Source organism: Notothenia coriiceps, unplaced genomic scaffold, assembly GCF_000735185.1.
Source record: "Notothenia coriiceps isolate Sejong01 unplaced genomic scaffold, NC01 NC01_scaffold00037483, whole genome shotgun sequence".
Lineage (NCBI taxonomy): Eukaryota > Metazoa > Chordata > Actinopteri > Perciformes > Nototheniidae > Notothenia > Notothenia coriiceps.
In genome coordinates, this window is record NW_011370184.1 from 203,874 (window position 1) to 222,741 (window position 18,868).

Here is an 18,868-nt window from a genome sequence, read left to right on the forward strand (position 1 = left end):
ATGGTCGAGCTGTAGATGTTGTACTAACATAATGTAGCATTGTCAGTAGCACTAGCACTAGCAGTAGCTACTGACAGTACTGACAGTAGCTACTGACCATGCTACAGCAGTGAGCAGCAGAGGTGGGGAGAGGCGGGGCTATGGCTTCATCTATAGGGAAATGATCGTATAGAGGCGATTACACGGAGCCGTTTGACCCCCCAGAGCGTTTCGTTTGCAAATCTATCCACCTTGGGACCCGTTATCGTTTGTGGGGTCCGTTTCTATCGTTTTGTTACGGCCTCGTGTAAACGAAAGGGCCATACTTAAGAGAAACTATGCGGATCCAGCCCATTTTGTTCTCGTGTAAACGGCACCTTAGGCTGACCAAAATTAAGCGTGATGAGACAAGAGGTCATGTGGAAGGAGATTTTTTTGGCAAACTGCCACGGGGTGCATTAAAACAAACACGTCATAAGTAAAGTAAAAATATTCATGAAGACATCAAATGGGTGAGGAACAAACAGCTAACTAATATTCATTAAATTGATAATGTACAGTCTTTGAGTTTCTTAAGCCTTGTAACCTCCTTATATAGTACTTTTCTCTTTAAGTCGACTAACCCATTTGCAGGAAGAACAGAATTCACTTACACACTCCACTGCTGTTTTTAAAGGCCAGAGACATTTGTCATGACGTGTTAAGCAGGAAAAGGCCACACAAAGACTCTCATTATGTATCCCCTTCTATTGAGCCCCTGAAGTCATTAAATCTCTACTGAGTGAATCTTTCACTGTGGTCCTTATATCATATGTCGTGAGTTAAAATATGTCTCTACCCTTTTGAGTGTATAAGGATGTTCAGCTTTGGTTGTGTCAAATACAAATGGGGGAAATCTGTGTCCCTCCAAATATCGATTCACAGGATAAAGTAAATAAGCGTGTGGTCCTCCCTTCTGCAGGTGCCCTCTCCCAGAGCCAGCTCCACCCTCTCCTGGGCGCGCTGCACCTGCCAGGCCGACCCCTACAGCCGCGGCCTCACACCCAGCTGGAGCACTTCCTGCCGCTCAGGGTCAACAGCTCCTCGCCGCTCAGCCTCTTCCCCAACTTCAGCGCGGTAAGATACCATATCACACCTACAGACTGTATATAAAGATCATGTTATCCTAAATACTCACTCAAAAAGCGATTTCCTTCCAAAACAGAACCCTGATTTCTATACCTCCAAACCCAAGGAAAGATTCAGGAATATTGTTGGCAACATTAAACTAAAATCCTACTGGATTCAGTGTGGCTTAGAGATTTAAAATGCTTCTCCGAGTGTTTCCTCTTCACTCGTAAAAATGTTGTTTCCTGTTATCTCAAAATCCCCCATAGAAATGTGAAACATATATTCAAACAAAAAAGTTGTTGTTTTTTAGATTACAGTATAATTGAGCTACAGTACACTCAATTGTATAAAAAAAAGAAATATATAAAAATAAAGCTGTGGAGCAGGGCTATTCAAAAGTAAGGAATGTTTTGCAAAAGACAACTTTATTTTACTTGAAATGTTAACAAAGTAGCTACACATAAGTTAAATAAATATAACTTTGCCCAGTGGTGAAAAAATACTGTCCAGACATTCTGAATATAACAATAATCTCTCTCTCACTCAAACACACACACACACACACACACACACACACACACACACACACACACACACACACACACACACACTCTAAATGTAGATGCGACAGACTGCCATAGTCTACATTTAGCTTAACCCTTTATGAGTCAGTCAGAGCAATGCGATAAATGTTTCAGGCATGTGGGAGGCTGCAAAAAAAAAAACCTGTCTGACACCTGATGCTAAGAATATGAATCAACTGACAAATCTGCCCTGTAGGGGTTACAAATATAAACAAAATAAGTAATAAAGAGTTAAAAAATGTTAATTTAAGAAAGGAGTTTCTACATATTTTATTCCGAAAATAGAAACAGCTTGCATTCATTCTTTTCTCCGTGAATATCTAATTCTTCAGTCTAAGTGAAAATAGCTACACCACAGGTATTCAGCTATTTACACCCACACCACCCCAAACCCCCTTTCCCCTCCCCCTCGTCTCATAATGGCGTAAAGCACGGATTTAAGCTACTAAGCACCAAAGCACGTTCCAAAAGTCATGGCCATATTGTAATTGAAGACGTCATTTCACACACAGTGCGCCTTACGCCTTTATCGCAGCAGGAGGCCCCCAACATCGTTACTTGTCACTGTGTTATTTTTGGGCTAACTGCTTAACTGAAATTGCCTGTTTGCATTTACTCTGAAACTAAAAATGTGTCTCTCTGTGTGTTTGTTTTCCCCTCCTAGATGGACCCAGTGCAGAAGGCAGTGATCAACCACACCTTTGGCGTGGCTCCACCCAAGAAGAAACCCATCATCTCCTGCAACATCTGTCACCTGCGCTTCAACTCCACTGTGAGTCAGACACTTCATTCAATTCAGTTCTTTCCCCTGATATCACAGAGGGAATCAAATGTGATTTATTCCCCTTTGAGCGTCCTTTGAACTTTGGAAAGTGGATAGAACAAAAGCTTGAAGAAAGGTCTGGATTTACTTTTTAACTCACTGGGGAAAGGTGAAAAAAACACCTTTAAGCACTCTTATCTGTTTTCTGCAGTATGTAGGCATTAGTTAATAACACCAATTGGGGTTGCATTTGTTTATAATAAAGTCAATTAGAGAATATGTACTGACTGTTAGACCCTCTGACCCCCTTGATGTTATAGCTGAAAGTCTGCTTTGCTAAACTTTAAAACACAAACACTTATTGTCTCGTGACCTGTCATCTAAGCCTAAGGCCCAATTTCTGACCATTTTTGCACTCAAGCGTCCACACATTTTCAACATATTTTATATTTTCTGCATCCTATTCGACTAAAAACAATCTTGAAGCGGGCTTTTCATCGTATCAGTATATTTCTAAAGCTTCCATTTTTTTAAATAGACCAATAGAAACCAGTGAGCTAGTTCTATGCGGTTTTCCTCTTTATCACATCTCCTTATTTCTATTAATTTGGCTCTCGTGCCTATGGACTTCGTTTATACATATTTGCATTTATATTGTCATGAGGAACCTGGTGGAATGACAATGACTCCTCTTTGTAAAACTTGAAGAAAGCAGGACACCAGCCTGAGCCCGTCATACCTCCCTTACTTCCTCATCTGCCTCTTTCTTCATCTCTCTGTGTCTTCCTCTCTCTGCTCTGGACTTGTGGACACAGTGATGCTGCTGTAAGAAATGTGTTTCTAGCTAACAGGCTGTCTCCTCCCCCCTCTGTGTCACATGCAGCTGAGCTGAGGGTGCTGGTTGACCCGGGAGTTGGATGCCGGGTTACAGGCAGGTACAGGGTGCCCAGAGCGGCTGGGAAATGCCCTTGATAGAGAATATTGACTAAAGGAATAGTTAAAAAATAAATTCAAGTCTTTTCATATTTTATACTCACTGTCTGTGTAGTATATAGAGTAGATTTCATTTTCACAGTCATTTATATTTGACACACAACTTCAGGTTGTCATTTAAATGTAAACATTGGAAATCCACAGTCTGATACAAACTAGGATTGTTAACCAAAGCTAACATGATTTCTAACAACAGCAGTAGATTTAACAGTAGTCGATCATGCTGAATTTTAATGGTCATTATGAGTCATTATCAGAAATGTCATTAGGATTTCATTTCTGTGAACCATGAACAATCCACAGCTGTCAACATATTTCAGTATGTACCAGAGCAGTGGACCAAAAGACCAGCATCCCTAGAGCCAGACCACTAGCAAACCTAATGTAACAAATGTTTTAAGAGAGGAATTCAAACCACATAAATATAGAGAGATGGTTTTCAAGAAGTGAATTCACAATGTGGAATTTTATTAGAATCAACTCAAGCAAATACACAGAAGCATACATACAGCCTGCATAGTGGTAATATATAGAATAAACAGTAAGAGGTATATATGAATATGCTAAGATATATAAACAGAATTACATTTTGCGTTCGTTAAGAATTATAAGTACAAGTAGGTTACAAATACAAGTAATGGCAATAGTAAGATATTATGTACGGTATATAGTTGCTCATAAAGTACAGTAAAATACTTTTCTTCTGTATGAAGACAAAGATGGATGGCTGTGAAAATGATTTCCACTCTTTATAGTACATGACAGGTGTGCATAAGAAAAAGAAGAGACTTGAAGATTTTGAAATTATTCCTTTATTGCTGCTAAAATCATTGAAAAAAGCATGAAAGATTCAAGCCTGAAGGATCGCACATGATATTCTGCCCTGTTGTCTAGGACAGTGGTTTGGGCATCAGTGGTGTGAGAATGCATAAAGCAGCTTGAATCAGCAGACAGGCTCCTTCAGGTTTCTAACTAAGGATCTATGGTGAACTCATACTACACTGGCATGCCAGATAGTATGGCAGTATGCGGATGGGAGCAGATGTATCCCTCTGAGTTGAATATCACGCTGAATGGTTAGTGTGCACTGACATTCAACGCAGCCAAAGGGGTCGTTCACCCTTTGCTCAGCCCTGTATCCCCCCGCCACACACTTTGACCCACTGTGGTACCCTTTCTGTTTGTGTAGCAGCCTAAGGTTGAGGCAAAGTGTTGATGGGGAGAATCGTACTCCATGAGTGTGCACACAGTCACTGAAAGATCTGCACACTGAGCTCAGAGACTGTACAGTGTGTGCCTGGAAACTGGATAATTTGAGCAATGACAAATTATCTAACGGCCTCGTGTGAAGCTAGATCCTCCAAGTCTTGTTACACTGTTCAAAATGCAGACTATGTGACAATGTGTAGGGAGTGCACTTGTGTCTTCAATATACAGAACGGCATTTGTGTTGAAAAAATGTGTGATCTGAAATTATGAGACTGGTTCTGTTTGCGTTCTTGTTATTGTTATCAGATCTCATGAAAAGAACAAAGTCCACTCAACATCACTACCTTGTCTGCGGGACTCAAGACCATTCATCCATATTGAAATATTTAAAAATGTCACATAAATATTATTGTGTGTATATAAATTACTTCTTTAAACAGCAGTCATGTCAAGCGTGTTACTCAAACACATATTAATACACATACAGTCTAGCGTGTGTATGCCAGTTTGTTAAAATATACGTTACAGTGCCCATGTTCATTGTAACTAAGGAAATGAGGCTCAACAAATGTGTAAAGTTAATAAATGGTTGGTTTTGGTTTTTGGTTGACAATAATAACAATCTAGAATATCTCTAGACCCATCTTTTATGACTTCTGCTTGTTTTGTATACTTTATGTCATGTATAGGTTTCTCCAGGTAATGAAGCTTTCAGAACGTTTCACCTTCAGAGAGTCGGTCATAACTCCCAGAAGACTTGAGATACCACAGTAAATAAAAAGCAAAGGTGTAAAAAATAAAATAAATAACTGATGAATTTCATTTATCTGTTTCAGAGTCCTATTGTAACACCTGATATTCTTACAGTGAATACGAAACATTTACTCTTATATATTTCTTCCTCTAGCTACAAAGAGTTAACATTTTTAAACAGCCTCTCGGGATGGAGTTTGCTCATTTTTCATGAATTAAGCTAAGTGATCATAAAATGTTATTGAATAGTAAACAGGAAAGCTATATAACCTATTGTGAAGATATTTGTTTTGAGAAACAAATGAATCAACAAAATGCTTTACAATATTGCTGTTTGTTTCCTGGAGCTAAGTAGAGCATGTCAAATAAATATGTGCTGTATTGTGTGGAAATATTAATTGTTTATGGATTACCAGATAATTGTGTTCTGCTTCACATGTTTTGTTTCTACAGTATGTTGGTGCACTTTTATTGGCTAGATCCTCTGTCGAATACATTAAACTTTATCTAAAGCCATCAAGAGCCATTTTGGGATCCCTTATCCGCATGCATCTGTGTTCGCACTGCCACAAATGTGTTTCCTCTCTTGATAGGGAGGCACAGAGGTCATTTTCTGTGGCAGAATATAACGGACACGGGCCATTTTGTGTCAAAACGAATCAGTGGGAAGATGAGGCAGTGGGCTCAGAGGATGGTCATGAGATGTCATCTGATGCTCATTTGTGCACAACCGTGACGGCGATGATGATCAAAAAGAGCGATGTCACTTTTCCTTAGAGTCAAATTCTCATTGCATGAACTCCATGGAAGCATGTGAAGCCAAAGAGATGGAACAGATGGAAAGATTACACTTTACTGATTTCTGCTGCCGTTCATTAATGTAATCATGTCAGTGGCTCTATTCATATACTGTACACTCACGTTCTCTTCTGTTTGTTCTGCCCTTATATGTGTGTGCTAGACTCAGGCAGAGGCCCACTACAAGGGTCACAAGCATGCTCGCAAGCTGAAGGCCCTGGAGACGCAGAGGAACCGGCAGAAGAACGGACAGAACCCATCCATAACTGGAAAAGACAGAGACCGAGAGAAGGGGCTGATGGGAGGAGGAGCGCAGCCCACCAACTCAAATTTAAAAGACATAACGGGTATAAATCTTTCCTTTTTTTTTAAGGTGCCACTCTCTCCCTCTTCTAAGTAATTAGTGTTAATTGGAGAGACATAAGCGGCACTAAAGCTTGGGAAGCTGTCACTCAGTCAACTGGCTAATTAGCAGCTATTACCTGTGCTGCTATCATTGGCTATGTCAGATAGTTAATTACTCCCATCAAGCAAAGATGTGAAGCACCTGAAAAATAGATGCTATCTAAGGAGCGATGTAGTGGTGTTACTGACTTTGAGATTTCATTTTGACTCAATGCAACACCCACTTACAGTTCCTTTTTCCTATAATGAAATGTGTTGTCGCTTGCTAATGGGCACGTCAAAGGGTGGAGTAGAACATTATGGGAGAGAGAAGAGTAGGAGTAGCGTGCGCCTTCATGTTTTCTTATCAAAATATGACTTAATTAGAGTAGTAGTAGACCAGACTTGTTGAGACCAGACATGGAGGAGGAGGCCAGAAACAAAGGCAAACAAATGTTTATCTTATTGCAACAAAAAATTAAGATTCACTTAGAAGTTTGAATTTAAAGTGGACCTATCATGCTATATTTGAAACATATATTGTAGGTCCATACCTATATAAAACATGTCTCTGAAGTTCATGCATTTTAGCCATGCCTCATTTCGCTCTATTTGGTCTTTTCCAGCCCTGTTTTTGCAAGGGCTGATTCTGTGACTACAGCGCCACTTACAGGCCTGGCATATGTACTACAGCGACTCCAGCGCTTTCGAGCGGTCTCTCATTCCCTTGATAGGTGGAGAGTTGCCCATATACAGTAGGCGGAGCACCCCTTTTCTGACGTCAGAAAAATTCAAATAATAATCAGCTCCGTTGCAGCCCCGTTTTTAGAGATTTGGGTACAGAGGAAAAGAGAGAGGGTTGTGTTTTCTGACATACCGGGGACACATATTCATGTATAAAAGACGTACAAAAGTGCATTTTGCATGATAGGTCCCCTTTAAATGTTGGTAGGTTTGAAAATAGCTTTGCAATTTCCATATTTGACGTCATACTGAGAATACAAGTCTGAAGACTATGTTCACTTAGAAGGCCACCTAATGTATATTTCTCTTTATCCAACCCCTTGGTGAATGTTGTACTGCACAAAAATGATGATAGATCATGCCCTTATTGTCTTTTAGTCTCCCCACTTCTCATTCTTTAATAAGGAAAAGTCACCATCTTCCTTTCTTTACTCTGTCTAGCTTTTCTTTTAATAATTGATCTTCCCCCTCCCATTTTCTTCTGCCCCTATCATTTTTCTTCCATCCACACAATGATAAGCTTGTTTCTTTCAGGGGTTGCCATGGTTTTTGATTGATGGTGACAGAGTGAGCTGCTGCAAAGATAACGAAAAATTGACAGAGACAGAGGAAGATTGATTCAGAAAAGATAATAACAAAGGGAGGAAAGTGTGCAAAAATTAAAGAGAAAAGAGAGCAAAAAGTATAATATCAGGACTTTATTAAGGTATAGAACAAAAACAGAAAATGACTTGTCGGCGCCACAAAAAGACGGATAAGAAAATAAAACAAAGAGGATTGCATTAGTCAAATATGTATTTATATCTTAATTGTGTAAAATTCATTTATTGATTGTTGTTGTTGTTGTTGTTGTTAACTCTACTGTACAGGCTTTTGTTTGCTGTGGCTTTACAGGCGTAATGATCTCAAAGCTAGAAAAAAAGGATTTGTGAGCAGTGTATGTTATAACTCAAAATAATGAAGATTTACCCACATATTTGGTGTTTATTGACGTTTTTTTCAACAACTAAAACTTTTGTTGGCATTGAGTGAACGCTGGTAATGTATATAGAAAGATAATGACTGATTGTAACAATATCTCTTCCTAAAGTAGATACAAATGTTGAAAAATACTGAATAATAACTTTTATTTTACAATACTAATTATCATCATCAGAATAACTTTACATACTTTTTGCATTTTGCTTTTGCATTTACTAACATTTAACCGTATAATAAAAAAACCTATCATATTGTAACTCAAAGTGTAACTTCTTTGTTTATTTGTCTTTCCTCAGGCCCAAGTACCTCCTCCCAACCTGCAGAGCAGCAACCAGAAACCGTGCCGGAGAGCCCACTGGTTCCCTCTCCGTCCTCACAGCTCTTACCCACAGACTCCTCCTCACTCGGGTCTCCTCAGCTGTCTCCACAAATCTGCGCCGACTCTCAGCTTCCTGGTCTACCTTCTGACAGTCCTCCAGTGGAGGAGTGCAGCCCGGCGTCCGGTTCAGCCCCTCAACCTGACCCTCAGGGGAGCTCCACGGGAGGTGAGAAGGAGGTGGTGGGGAAGGTGGAAGAGACTAAGGAGGCCAAGAGCGACAAAAAACCTCTTCACTGTCCTACGTGCAAAGTGACGGTCAATTCGAGCTCACAGTTGGAGGCTCACTGTAGTGGTATGTCCTACAATACTACTGATATTATTTAGTGGAAACAGACAACTTTTCCCCTTTAATGTCTCCAATTGGCATCATTGTGGGCACTGCTGTTGCAAAGACAGCCGTGTTGCTTTCCATTTTCCTCAGAGCTACCAACAACCCAGGACACAATAGATCGAAATGTAGTTTGCAACATGGCAACCGTCCAAATCAAAAACCATAAATAGTCCAATTTGACTTAGAAACCGTATATACTGTTAGATCTTTGGATGAGTTCTTAGCTATTTCTTTGAGATGCCTCCTGGTGCAGATCTCTCTGGGAGTTTTTGATTCAGTGTATATGTTTGGGGCTTTTTTTGTGAAAGGTTCAAATTAAAACCAGCTGTTAACAATGTAGAGCCAATACAAAGTTTGCCGTCTTGTATCAGACGAAAGAGCCTACTTATTACTTATTATGATTGTATTAGCTTCATAAGTAAAGGCCCATTTCAAGGCTCTCCTCTTCCTTTGTGTGCCGTACATCGAGCCTTCATTTTCCCGTGAGATCGCAAGCCAGAGGCTGACAGAAATGATCTGAATGCCGATGGTGTCACTATTGTAGAGCCGTTACAATGCGCAATCAACATTTACTTCATAATGATACGTTCAAGAATAATTGTGAATGCCACTTTAATGTTAGCTAGTTTTTTATTCTAACATTCAGTCCTCTTTGTTGGCTGATTCAGGTTCTAAGCACAAACAGATGCTTGATGGTCACAAGGGCAGCCATTCACAACGCAGGGTCCGGATGTCATCATCACCCAGGCCCACCAGTCGAATTAAGCAGCGAATGGGCAGCAAGCCCAGAGCCTTGGTGGGTGTATCCAGCCAGCCTTTTCACTGTGAAATGTGCCAGGTGTCCGTCAACTCAGAGACACAGCTGAAGCAGGTGGGTTTAACCTGATATTATAAATGTAAAAGATTTGACTACAGAACCCTAACCTTGGTGTTTCTCAATTCAAGATTTGTCTATTTGGTTTTCCTAATCAGTGCTGTCCTGACTGAATAACTTTATATTGTTGCCCCTTTTTAGCACATGAGCAGCAGGAGACACAAAGAGCGTTTGGCTGGGAAGCCTGTCAAGGCGAAGTTCACCCCTTATAATAAACTACAGTCCAGTGCTATCTTAGCGGTGAGAATTTGTTACACACACACACACATACATTTGAAATAACATAATCAATTATTCCTGGTCTTGTGTCAACATATTTACAAGTTTAATGACTGCTTAGTGGTTTATAAATATAAATTAATTTGTTATGGTAAAACACACTCTTGTCCAGACGGAAATATCTCAACATAGCTTGGATGGACTGCCATGACATTTTGAACAGACATTGATGGTTACTAAATGGTGAATCGTCATGCCTTTAATGATACTCTGACCTTTTTATAGAGGCATCATCAAGTCAGAATTGACATTTGTCCATTGTTTCATGTGTATATGCATGTGTATGAGCAATTTAGACACAAGCTAAATTAATGATGTTACCAAGATGTACTCTGTGTTAAGTGTTAATTAGCAAATGGGGAACAAGGTAAAGGTAAGTTATAACGGCTAATCATCAGCATCTTAGAATCTCATTGCAAACCAGTTAGCAGGATCATTTTGATATGTATTGTGACTTTGGTTTCAGACTAAACTGGCCCTGCAGAAGCACTTTTCCAAGGCCCTGCCGGCGGGGTTCCTGGCAAACCACCTCAATCAGGCTGCTTTGTGCTCCATGGCTTCTGGAACCTTGGGACTTCGCCTGCCGCAGGGGCCCACAGCCATCATCCACGGTCCCCTGATCAGCCCGACACTCTTCAGGCCTGCCCCAGGACCTCTGAGGGCCACACATACACCTATTATCTTCTCTCCTTACTAGCAATGAGCCACGCTAGGTTGGAGGACTTACAGTAGAGTGGACATTACCTAGCCAAAGCTGGACTAGCAGGAAAGACAAGCATGGTCGGTGAGGATAAGGTACGGGACCCCCTAATGGACACCGGGACACAACGCAGAACGCGCTGGCAGCATATCAACATGTCATGTTTGGCAGGTTTTAGTCATAAGAACAGTATGCCCACTCCCTAGTGTGGATTGATACTTCAGTACTGACTGACCATATTGTCTCCTCTTTCAAAATGGACGGACCATCACTCAGCTGTTTCCCCTCGACTTTGTGTTGAGTGCATGATCCCTGGGGTCTGGACCTCTCTGGAAGCCATATTGACAAGCATCTTTTAGTTTTATTTATAAGATAATCCTAGACTAATACAATAGCGTGAGTAAATGTAATTAAGTGTTTGTTGCCAAAATTCTTTAAATTTCAGAGCTTTCTAATTTTACTCTGGGAGAACAAGTACAGTACTTCATTCCTGCTTTAGTCTTCATAACCAAAATCAAGAAAAAATACAGTTTGCTAATGAAATGACAAAGGAGATTGATTGCTGAGGATATTGCTTCTAAGTAAATGTACATGTCTACAGCCATTGTCTGAAATGTATGTGTTTCTTTATAATTTATTTAAGATAAATACATTCATTTCTCTGTCTGTTTCTCTCTTGCTCTCTGTGTTATGAGGTGACAATCAACGACCACCCTGATATGATGCCAAGAATTCTCGCCATATGGAAATACATTCAAGACTTGTTTTTCGTTAAAGTTATAAGATTAAAAACTTGTGTGAATAAATAATGTTCAGCAACAGCTTGATGCTGCGCATATGAACAGACTCGCTGATGTGTGCTGTTGCCCAAAATGTAAATCATGTATCCACAAGTTATTTAATGTGTCTTTGATGTCTTTATTAAATCTGTTATTTTTGTAAGAGAATTGTATTAAAAGTCAATCTTCTTTTACTTTAGAAATCCCCTCCCATCTGATTGTGTTGTTAAATCATTTTAAGCAATATTTTTGTTTTGAATTGCCCCTCGGTCAAATGTATGAATAGTGTAAGTGTGCATCAATTGCAATAATGTAAATGATTATGTGGAAAAAAATGTCAATACTGTATTCTATATGAACTTATAAATGGTACTGTCTTTTTTACACTTGTGGTATTTTCTTCCTTCATATTCAAATATGAGTCTCTTCTATAAGAAAGTGAGTCCTGATAGATATACAGTGAGTAAAGGTGTAGTCCATGATTGATAATAGTTATGGGCAAGAACACTAAAAGTATTGCATCATCAGTAATATACTGTTCTCATTTGAGATCACTCAAAGGCCAGGGATATCATAGGCAAAAGAAAATAATAAATACATTTTTTTAACAAAATGAATCATCAAGTACAGTAGAGCATATCAACTGTGGAGAGTCACTGAACTCTAACTCCAATCCTATAGCTGGAAACTGTTGAGTGGGAAAGTCATGCTAATGTGTGCCCCATACCCGATACCTTATGATACTCTAGTGCCCTCTATTGGTATTTTGCTATAAAAAAAAAGAAGCAAGATGGGTTGAGCGGAGATGTCAGGGATTTTTCTGAAATATTATACATTTTTACCAATCTAAAATATACAGAGCGTATAAGTATAAATTAAACAGAAATGCCATTGAAATCACTGTATTGATACACTAACTGTGTTTTTCTATAGTGTCAGCTCTTAATGTGACACTATCTCTAAACAAAGTAAGCCAAAGCATTTATTTCATCTGATAATTGTAAGTCACTTTGGATAAAAGCGTCAGCTAAATGACATGTAATGTAATAATTCCTGATGATAGCAGCCTGATGGCCTCAAACACAGTAACAAGGTAAAACAGTAATTACTGGTGATTTTCCTCCTTTTTCAGAACATACATTTTTAAAAGCAAATGTACATAACTTTAAATATTGATTAAAGCCACATATATAATATAACTATGTAATATTGTATAATTGATGATGTGATACAAATCCTGCTTTGGGAAAGTTATGCAAGAATATGTTGTATTTTGTATATTGTTTGTGTATGTGTTTTCTTTTATCAGTCTATAATAATAATAATAATAATTATAATAATAATAAACAATCTTTAATAATGATAATATAATAATAGTTATTATTATTACAATTGTAATAGAGTTGAACTTTTTTTTTTTTCAAATTATAATTTCATTCATTTCAATTGGTGACAAATTCCTTCAGACAAACATCTCTAGCTACTGATATGCATTTCTTATTTGCTACGCATTTAGGATTCTAAATAACATTAATATTAACTAAGAAACAACCCTAAAAGGACGGGGTTCATTATGAAATGTAGTGTTACGTTTTCCTTTTTTTTCATAGGCCTACTTATGACCTCAAAAACTGAAGAAAAAAAGCTCTCTTACCGGAAATGACGTAGGTTCGTGTTCGTCCTTTCCAGAAAAAATGGCAGCTGTTGACATCGACGTACCGGTGGACACAGACCTTGAAATCCCTAATCAGGATGACTTGGAGCGGTAAACATTTAAATGTTGTGTGTGTTTAGTTGTGATGTGTGTATAGTATCAAAATAACCCGGGATTCACGGACTGAACCAACCCGCCGCTAGCTGACAAGGCTCGGACACAACAACGAGATCACGAGCTAACCAGGCTAGCTTTACCTGGGAAAAAACGGCCCTTTATACAACATCTTACATTTGATTAGTTGTCATAATAACAGGCAGTGGCATAATTGTAGTTGTGACTGTTACATCAGTCCGCATATTGTGGGTTTCTTCTATTTCACTTCGAAACTTAATCGTCAAGAGAAGCTAGCTAAGAAAATTACCGTGTCTCGGCACATGCTCGGTTACAGCTTTTTAAAAATATTTAGTAATGTGAGACCCATTAGTTTTTTTAACTATTTGTACTGACCCATTTTAAATCTGAACATGTTAAAAAAAAAAAAAACAGGTACAGTATTTTCTTTGTTGCCTAACAGCAGATTTATGTGCTTAGATCTTTCTAGAAAGTTCCAGAAGAGGCAGGCAGATAGCATTTAGCTGGACTCAAATGATCAGATCAAGAAACAGTCATTATATAACTTTAAAACATCTAAAACGGCCCAAATTAGTAGTACTTTAGTGTTGTGATACCAAATTAATGTTTTCAAAAGTAAAAAGCAAATTGGATAAATGCATTTTCTTTTATAGGAATCTTCTAAATGCTGCACATACATGTACAAATTAACCACTTCACTGCTGAAAAAACCTGGCAACTGAAATGTAAAGTTGACAGTCTGACTTTGAGCTAACATTGCTTAACAAAAAAGTTGGAAGCTAATCTGTACTAGTGTCCAAATGTAAAATTAATTGTTTGAAAGAAGACATGTTTCCCCTCTCTATTGTGTTAATATTTGAATGATTTCTGTAACTGAAACTATGGTAAGCTATTAGTCGGCCAGATAATATAAAAAGGAAACGTGTAATTGTTTTGTGACCCATTTAAAGTAATACAAAAAAAATCCCCTGGCTGAAATTGAAGAGGATTTGAAGATTTCACTTTATAATAAAAAAGGTTGATGAAAGCTTCTGAAGGGTTCAGTGAGATGTATTACATAAGTAGTCAGCTGCATTTCTGGTCAAACTCCAAGTCAGAGCTCAACAATAAATATAAAACATTGAAATAAAAAAAAATGTACTAGTGCAATCTTCAAATTTCAAGGCAAAATGTTGCCAAAGTACCATTTCAAGTCTAATATTCTTATGACAAATGAAGGGTGAATATGCTTACGATATCACCCAGGGCAGCAGCATGTGACAAATGTTATAAAATAACAGAATTTAACGTACACTTATACACACACTAATCATTGTTATAAGTTGTGTTGGTCTTACTAAAAGAGCCCAGTTTTGCAGTAAATCGTTGCTGCATTCCTATCTTTTGGTTTAATTTCTCCTGATTCCCAATCTGAATTGATGGAAAGAACTGCCCATGATGTCACTGACTTGGGTGTGGCATCAAAAGCAACTCTTTTGAATACTTCGTCACACAGAGAGGCAGCCTCTCCCTTGAACCAGACAGTGTAGATTTACCCTTTAACACTTGGCTCTTGAAAGGGCTGCAGCAGGTGAATTTCACTGCTATGTTTAGTACTGCAGCTTCCAGGACTGAGTGTGCCCTGCGCTACTGTCCCAGTTCCAGGTGTGACTAACTCAGTCCTTTCAGGCTCTTCTTCGTTTCCAAGAAATTCTCTGATGGAAACAGATGACCAAACCAGCTGGTCTGTTTTCAAAAAATGCTCTAAATAGTGATTTATGTGGTGCTTTTCATTTGTTGTCTGATTTATTGCTGAAAAGTTTGATTTTGCTATGTTTGATGAGAACATTACTAATGTATTTATAATTTACCTGTTCCAACTTGACATTGATTTCTGATTTATTTATTTTTTTCTGTAGTGAGGCTGAAGGCTTCAAAGAGCAAGGAAATGCATTCTACAGCAAGAAAGATTACTCCGAGGCTTTCAACTACTATACCAAGGCCATAGGTAAGATTACCACTCTTTACCTATTGACCAATTTTTATTCATATTCTCCTATCGAAAAATGCTGATATTCTCATTTTGTTGCGCCTCTCCCAGCAAATCAGCAAAATACATTACAGTGACATATGAGTCATTGCCCCCTCCTGGGATATTTCCCATCACATGTCCCCTCCATGTATTTTAAAACTGTAACTTGACTTCTGCCATTTTAATGGACATACAATATATTTGCTGTATTCATCACTTTTTTGCCCCTACATCCCACTTTGCCTTTGTGACATGGGTTTTCTTTCTTTTCTCTCAAGATGCCAGTCCCAAAACCGCCAGTTATTATGGGAACAGGGCAGCTACCCTCATGATGCTCTTCCGCATTCGTGAGGCCCTAGAAGACTCCCAGCAGGCTGTGCGGTTGGATGAATGTTTCATGAAGGTCGGTTTGAAAATCATCTTCATTTTTTTGCTTTGCCTGCCGCTAAGATACACAGAAAAGTGGGTTTACGTTTTCACGCTGTTTTAAGTAGGACATGTTTCCCGTCTGTCCTCCAGGGTCATCTACGTGAGGGAAAGTGCCACCTGTTGTTGGGAAACGCCATGGCGGCCAATCGTTGCTTTCAGAAGGTCTTGGAGCTGGAGCCTAGCAACAGAGAGGCCCTGCAGGAGGTGCGGATCACCTAAACATTTTAGATTTCATGTTATTCTCATTTAGGAATACATTCAATTGAATAACATACTAAGAACAGCCTTGAAGCTAAACGTTGAATCTTGTAACTCAAACCCATCTCTTAACAATGTAAATAAAGTTTTGATTATTGTCCTTATGTTTCAGAATAAGACTGCCTCAACTCTACTAGAGTACGAACGGATGGCAGAGTTTGGCTTTGAAAAACGGGATTTCAGAAAGGTATTTCATTCCCTATTTCTTTCCCCCCCACCAAACTCATTAACAGTGCAGCCCATTTAAGATGTGATCAGTTGTTCACGTTGTCCGACTAGTTTTTCTTTGCATTTAGGTATTTCTAACAACTTTTATAACCATGAATATGCTTTGGTTTGTAAAAGCCCAATATTTAAACACGCTGACAGAGTTTACAGGCATCTACTTGATTATTTGTACAAATACTTACTGTCCATTGAAAACTGTGTTTAATAGTTCTGCTTATACTAGGACGGGTAAAATGCAGAATCTTAACTTCCCGTTGCCTTCTGTTTAAATGTATGACAATAAAAAGCGTATCTAAAATCCCCCATTTCCATAGTTTGCACACTATTTACATACTTCTCTTCACACTGTTGTTTGTTTATTTTTGAATTCATTGCTTAATGAATCAAATATTGAATTGTATTAATGGGCTCTTGTGCTGATCCAGGTGGTGTACTGCATGGACCGGGCCTTAGTTGTGGCTACAGCCTGCCACCGCTTCAAAATCCTCAAGGCCGAGTGTCTGGCTCTGCTGGGTCGCTATCCAGAAGCCCAGTCTGTTGCAAGGTAGGACCCACTGCTGTTAGCTTCACGCTGTATGATGCTTTTGTTACAGTTACCGTGATGCATTCATTTTCTTGAATTGATTTAACTTGAAATATGTTTCCAGGTTCTGCTTTAGTTGCTTTCTAAGAAGAGGAATTAGATGTACAGATTCTTCAGATCTTTCACTATACTTTCTTTAACAGTGATATCCTGCGAATGGATTCCACGAACGCAGACGCACTCTACGTCCGAGGCCTGTGTCTCTACTACGAGGACTGCATCGATAAAGCCGTGCAGTTCTTTGTCCAGGCTCTGCGCATGGCTCCTGATCACGAGAAGGCTCGGTTAGCCTGCAGGGTAAGATTGGAGTTCTTTTCTTCCTCCTGACGCAGTATCTATTTGAGAAAATCAAGTATTTTGAATGAATAAAATCCAGATTTGTATGACATTCTGCCTGTGTTATCTTAGTTGTGTATGTTTTGGCACAGTGCAACACATTTTCAGATTTTCTATATGTTCACCACTTGCTATGGCTAATCCTTTATGGCATGATGAAAAGGGTGCATATATAAAAAAGACAGTTAAGAAATACTAGATAGATGTTGATTTGTTTTGACTTGTTAGCCATCCACCATAGAGTGCCACAGTGACGCGTCCCAAAAGCCGGAAGTAAGTTAGCATTTTACCACTTCCAATTCTTCTCCATAGAATAAATTGCATTGGTTCCTATTGCCCTATTATGGGCAAACAATTGTTATTAACAATTAATTATTAATAGGGCCCGGTCTAATTATATTGGTTCCAAAATGTGCGCTCGTACTCCTTCCGGGTTTTAGGCCGCGTCACTGGCACTCTATACACACCTTTGGTATTGTTGTGACAAACAGTGTAAAGAACTTGTTTTTTACAGACACACTCGGGCTTAAATTTCACTTCAAGTTTCAATATATCTTCAATATTTTTTAAAGTAACATAATGAATTGTTCCCTTTCTAAATCAGAATGCCAAAGCATTAAAAGCCAAAAAAGATGAGGGCAACCTGGCATTTAAGAGCTGCAGCTATGACGCTGCCTACAAGCTGTACACAGAGGCCCTGACGATAGACCCCAACAATATCAAGACCAATGCTAAACTCTACTGCAACAGAGCCACGGCAGGAGTAAAGGTAAGGAATTAAAGGGCATATTGCCATTCCAAGGCATTTTATAAATAATGCTGTCTTATTATATGCTTTTAAATAGCAATCTTGCAAAGTGTTCAGGCTCTTTTTCCTCTTCTACAGCTGAGGAAACTTAATGAAGCCATTGAAGACTGCACCAGTGCCATCAAACTCGATGATACCTACATCAAGGCCTACCTAAGAAGAGCTCAGTGGTATGTTCCACAGACATGAAGACAATTTGACTTATTGTATGCTCAGTGTTGTGCAGTTTTTTACAATACCTTTTGTGACCTCTTAGTTTCATGAACACAGAGCAGTATGAGGAGGCCGTGCGCGACTATGAAAAAGTTTACCAGACAGAAAAAACGTCAGGTAAGCTGGTGTTTGTTTTCTGCATGGTTACCTTTTCTTAACTGATAGATTGGCTCAAATTTCACCACTCACATTTGATCCCTTTTTAGAGCACAAGCATCTGCTGAAGACGGCACAGCTGGAGCTGAAGAAGAGTAAAAGGAAAGATTACTACAAGGTGCTGGGAGTCGGCAAAAGCGCCACCGAAGACGAAATCAAAAAAGCCTATCGCAAACGGGCCCTCATGCACCACCCTGGTAGGTCGCTTGGTCTTTGCACCAACATGCAGGATACCACCTCTGATTCAGGGTTCTCGCGGTCATTAAAAACCTGGAAAAGTCATGGAGATTCAAAATACTAATTCCAGGCCCTGGAAAAGTTATGAAAAACAATATTTTTCCCAAAGTTTTGGAAAAGTCATGGAAATGTAACCAAAGTTACATCAAATATAATTTATATTTTATCTAATCGCCGAAA

General features: G+C 39.0%; 2 protein-coding genes across 3 annotated transcripts in view; both read left to right on the top strand.

Annotated features, from left to right (window-relative positions):
* Positions 1–12,024, top strand: part of LOC104967622 (zinc finger protein 385C-like) — a 19,206-nt gene extending 7,182 nt beyond the window's left edge. Inside the window, exons 3-9 of the mRNA XM_010797131.1 lie at positions 941–1,095; positions 2,338–2,445; positions 6,353–6,536; positions 8,595–8,969; positions 9,677–9,879; positions 10,024–10,122; positions 10,628–12,024. Coding sequence (XP_010795433.1) covers positions 941–1,095; positions 2,338–2,445; positions 6,353–6,536; positions 8,595–8,969; positions 9,677–9,879; positions 10,024–10,122; positions 10,628–10,858 — 1,355 coding nt within the window. The 3' untranslated portion in view covers positions 10,859–12,024. The remainder of the gene's footprint in view (positions 1–940; positions 1,096–2,337; positions 2,446–6,352; positions 6,537–8,594; positions 8,970–9,676; positions 9,880–10,023; positions 10,123–10,627) is intronic.
* A 1,286-nt stretch (positions 12,025–13,310) lies between these two features.
* Positions 13,311–18,868, top strand: part of LOC104967607 (dnaJ homolog subfamily C member 7-like) — an 8,637-nt gene continuing 3,079 nt past the window's right edge. For both annotated transcript variants that reach the window (XM_010797110.1, XM_010797111.1), the window contains exons 1-11: positions 13,311–13,405; positions 15,328–15,416; positions 15,719–15,843; positions 15,960–16,073; positions 16,240–16,314; positions 16,781–16,899; positions 17,082–17,235; positions 17,879–18,043; positions 18,161–18,252; positions 18,339–18,412; positions 18,502–18,648. In XM_010797110.1, the coding sequence (XP_010795412.1) occupies positions 13,335–13,405; positions 15,328–15,416; positions 15,719–15,843; positions 15,960–16,073; positions 16,240–16,314; positions 16,781–16,899; positions 17,082–17,235; positions 17,879–18,043; positions 18,161–18,252; positions 18,339–18,412; positions 18,502–18,648 (1,225 nt within the window). In that variant the 5' untranslated portion in view covers positions 13,311–13,334. The remainder of the gene's footprint in view (positions 13,406–15,327; positions 15,417–15,718; positions 15,844–15,959; positions 16,074–16,239; positions 16,315–16,780; positions 16,900–17,081; positions 17,236–17,878; positions 18,044–18,160; positions 18,253–18,338; positions 18,413–18,501; positions 18,649–18,868) is intronic.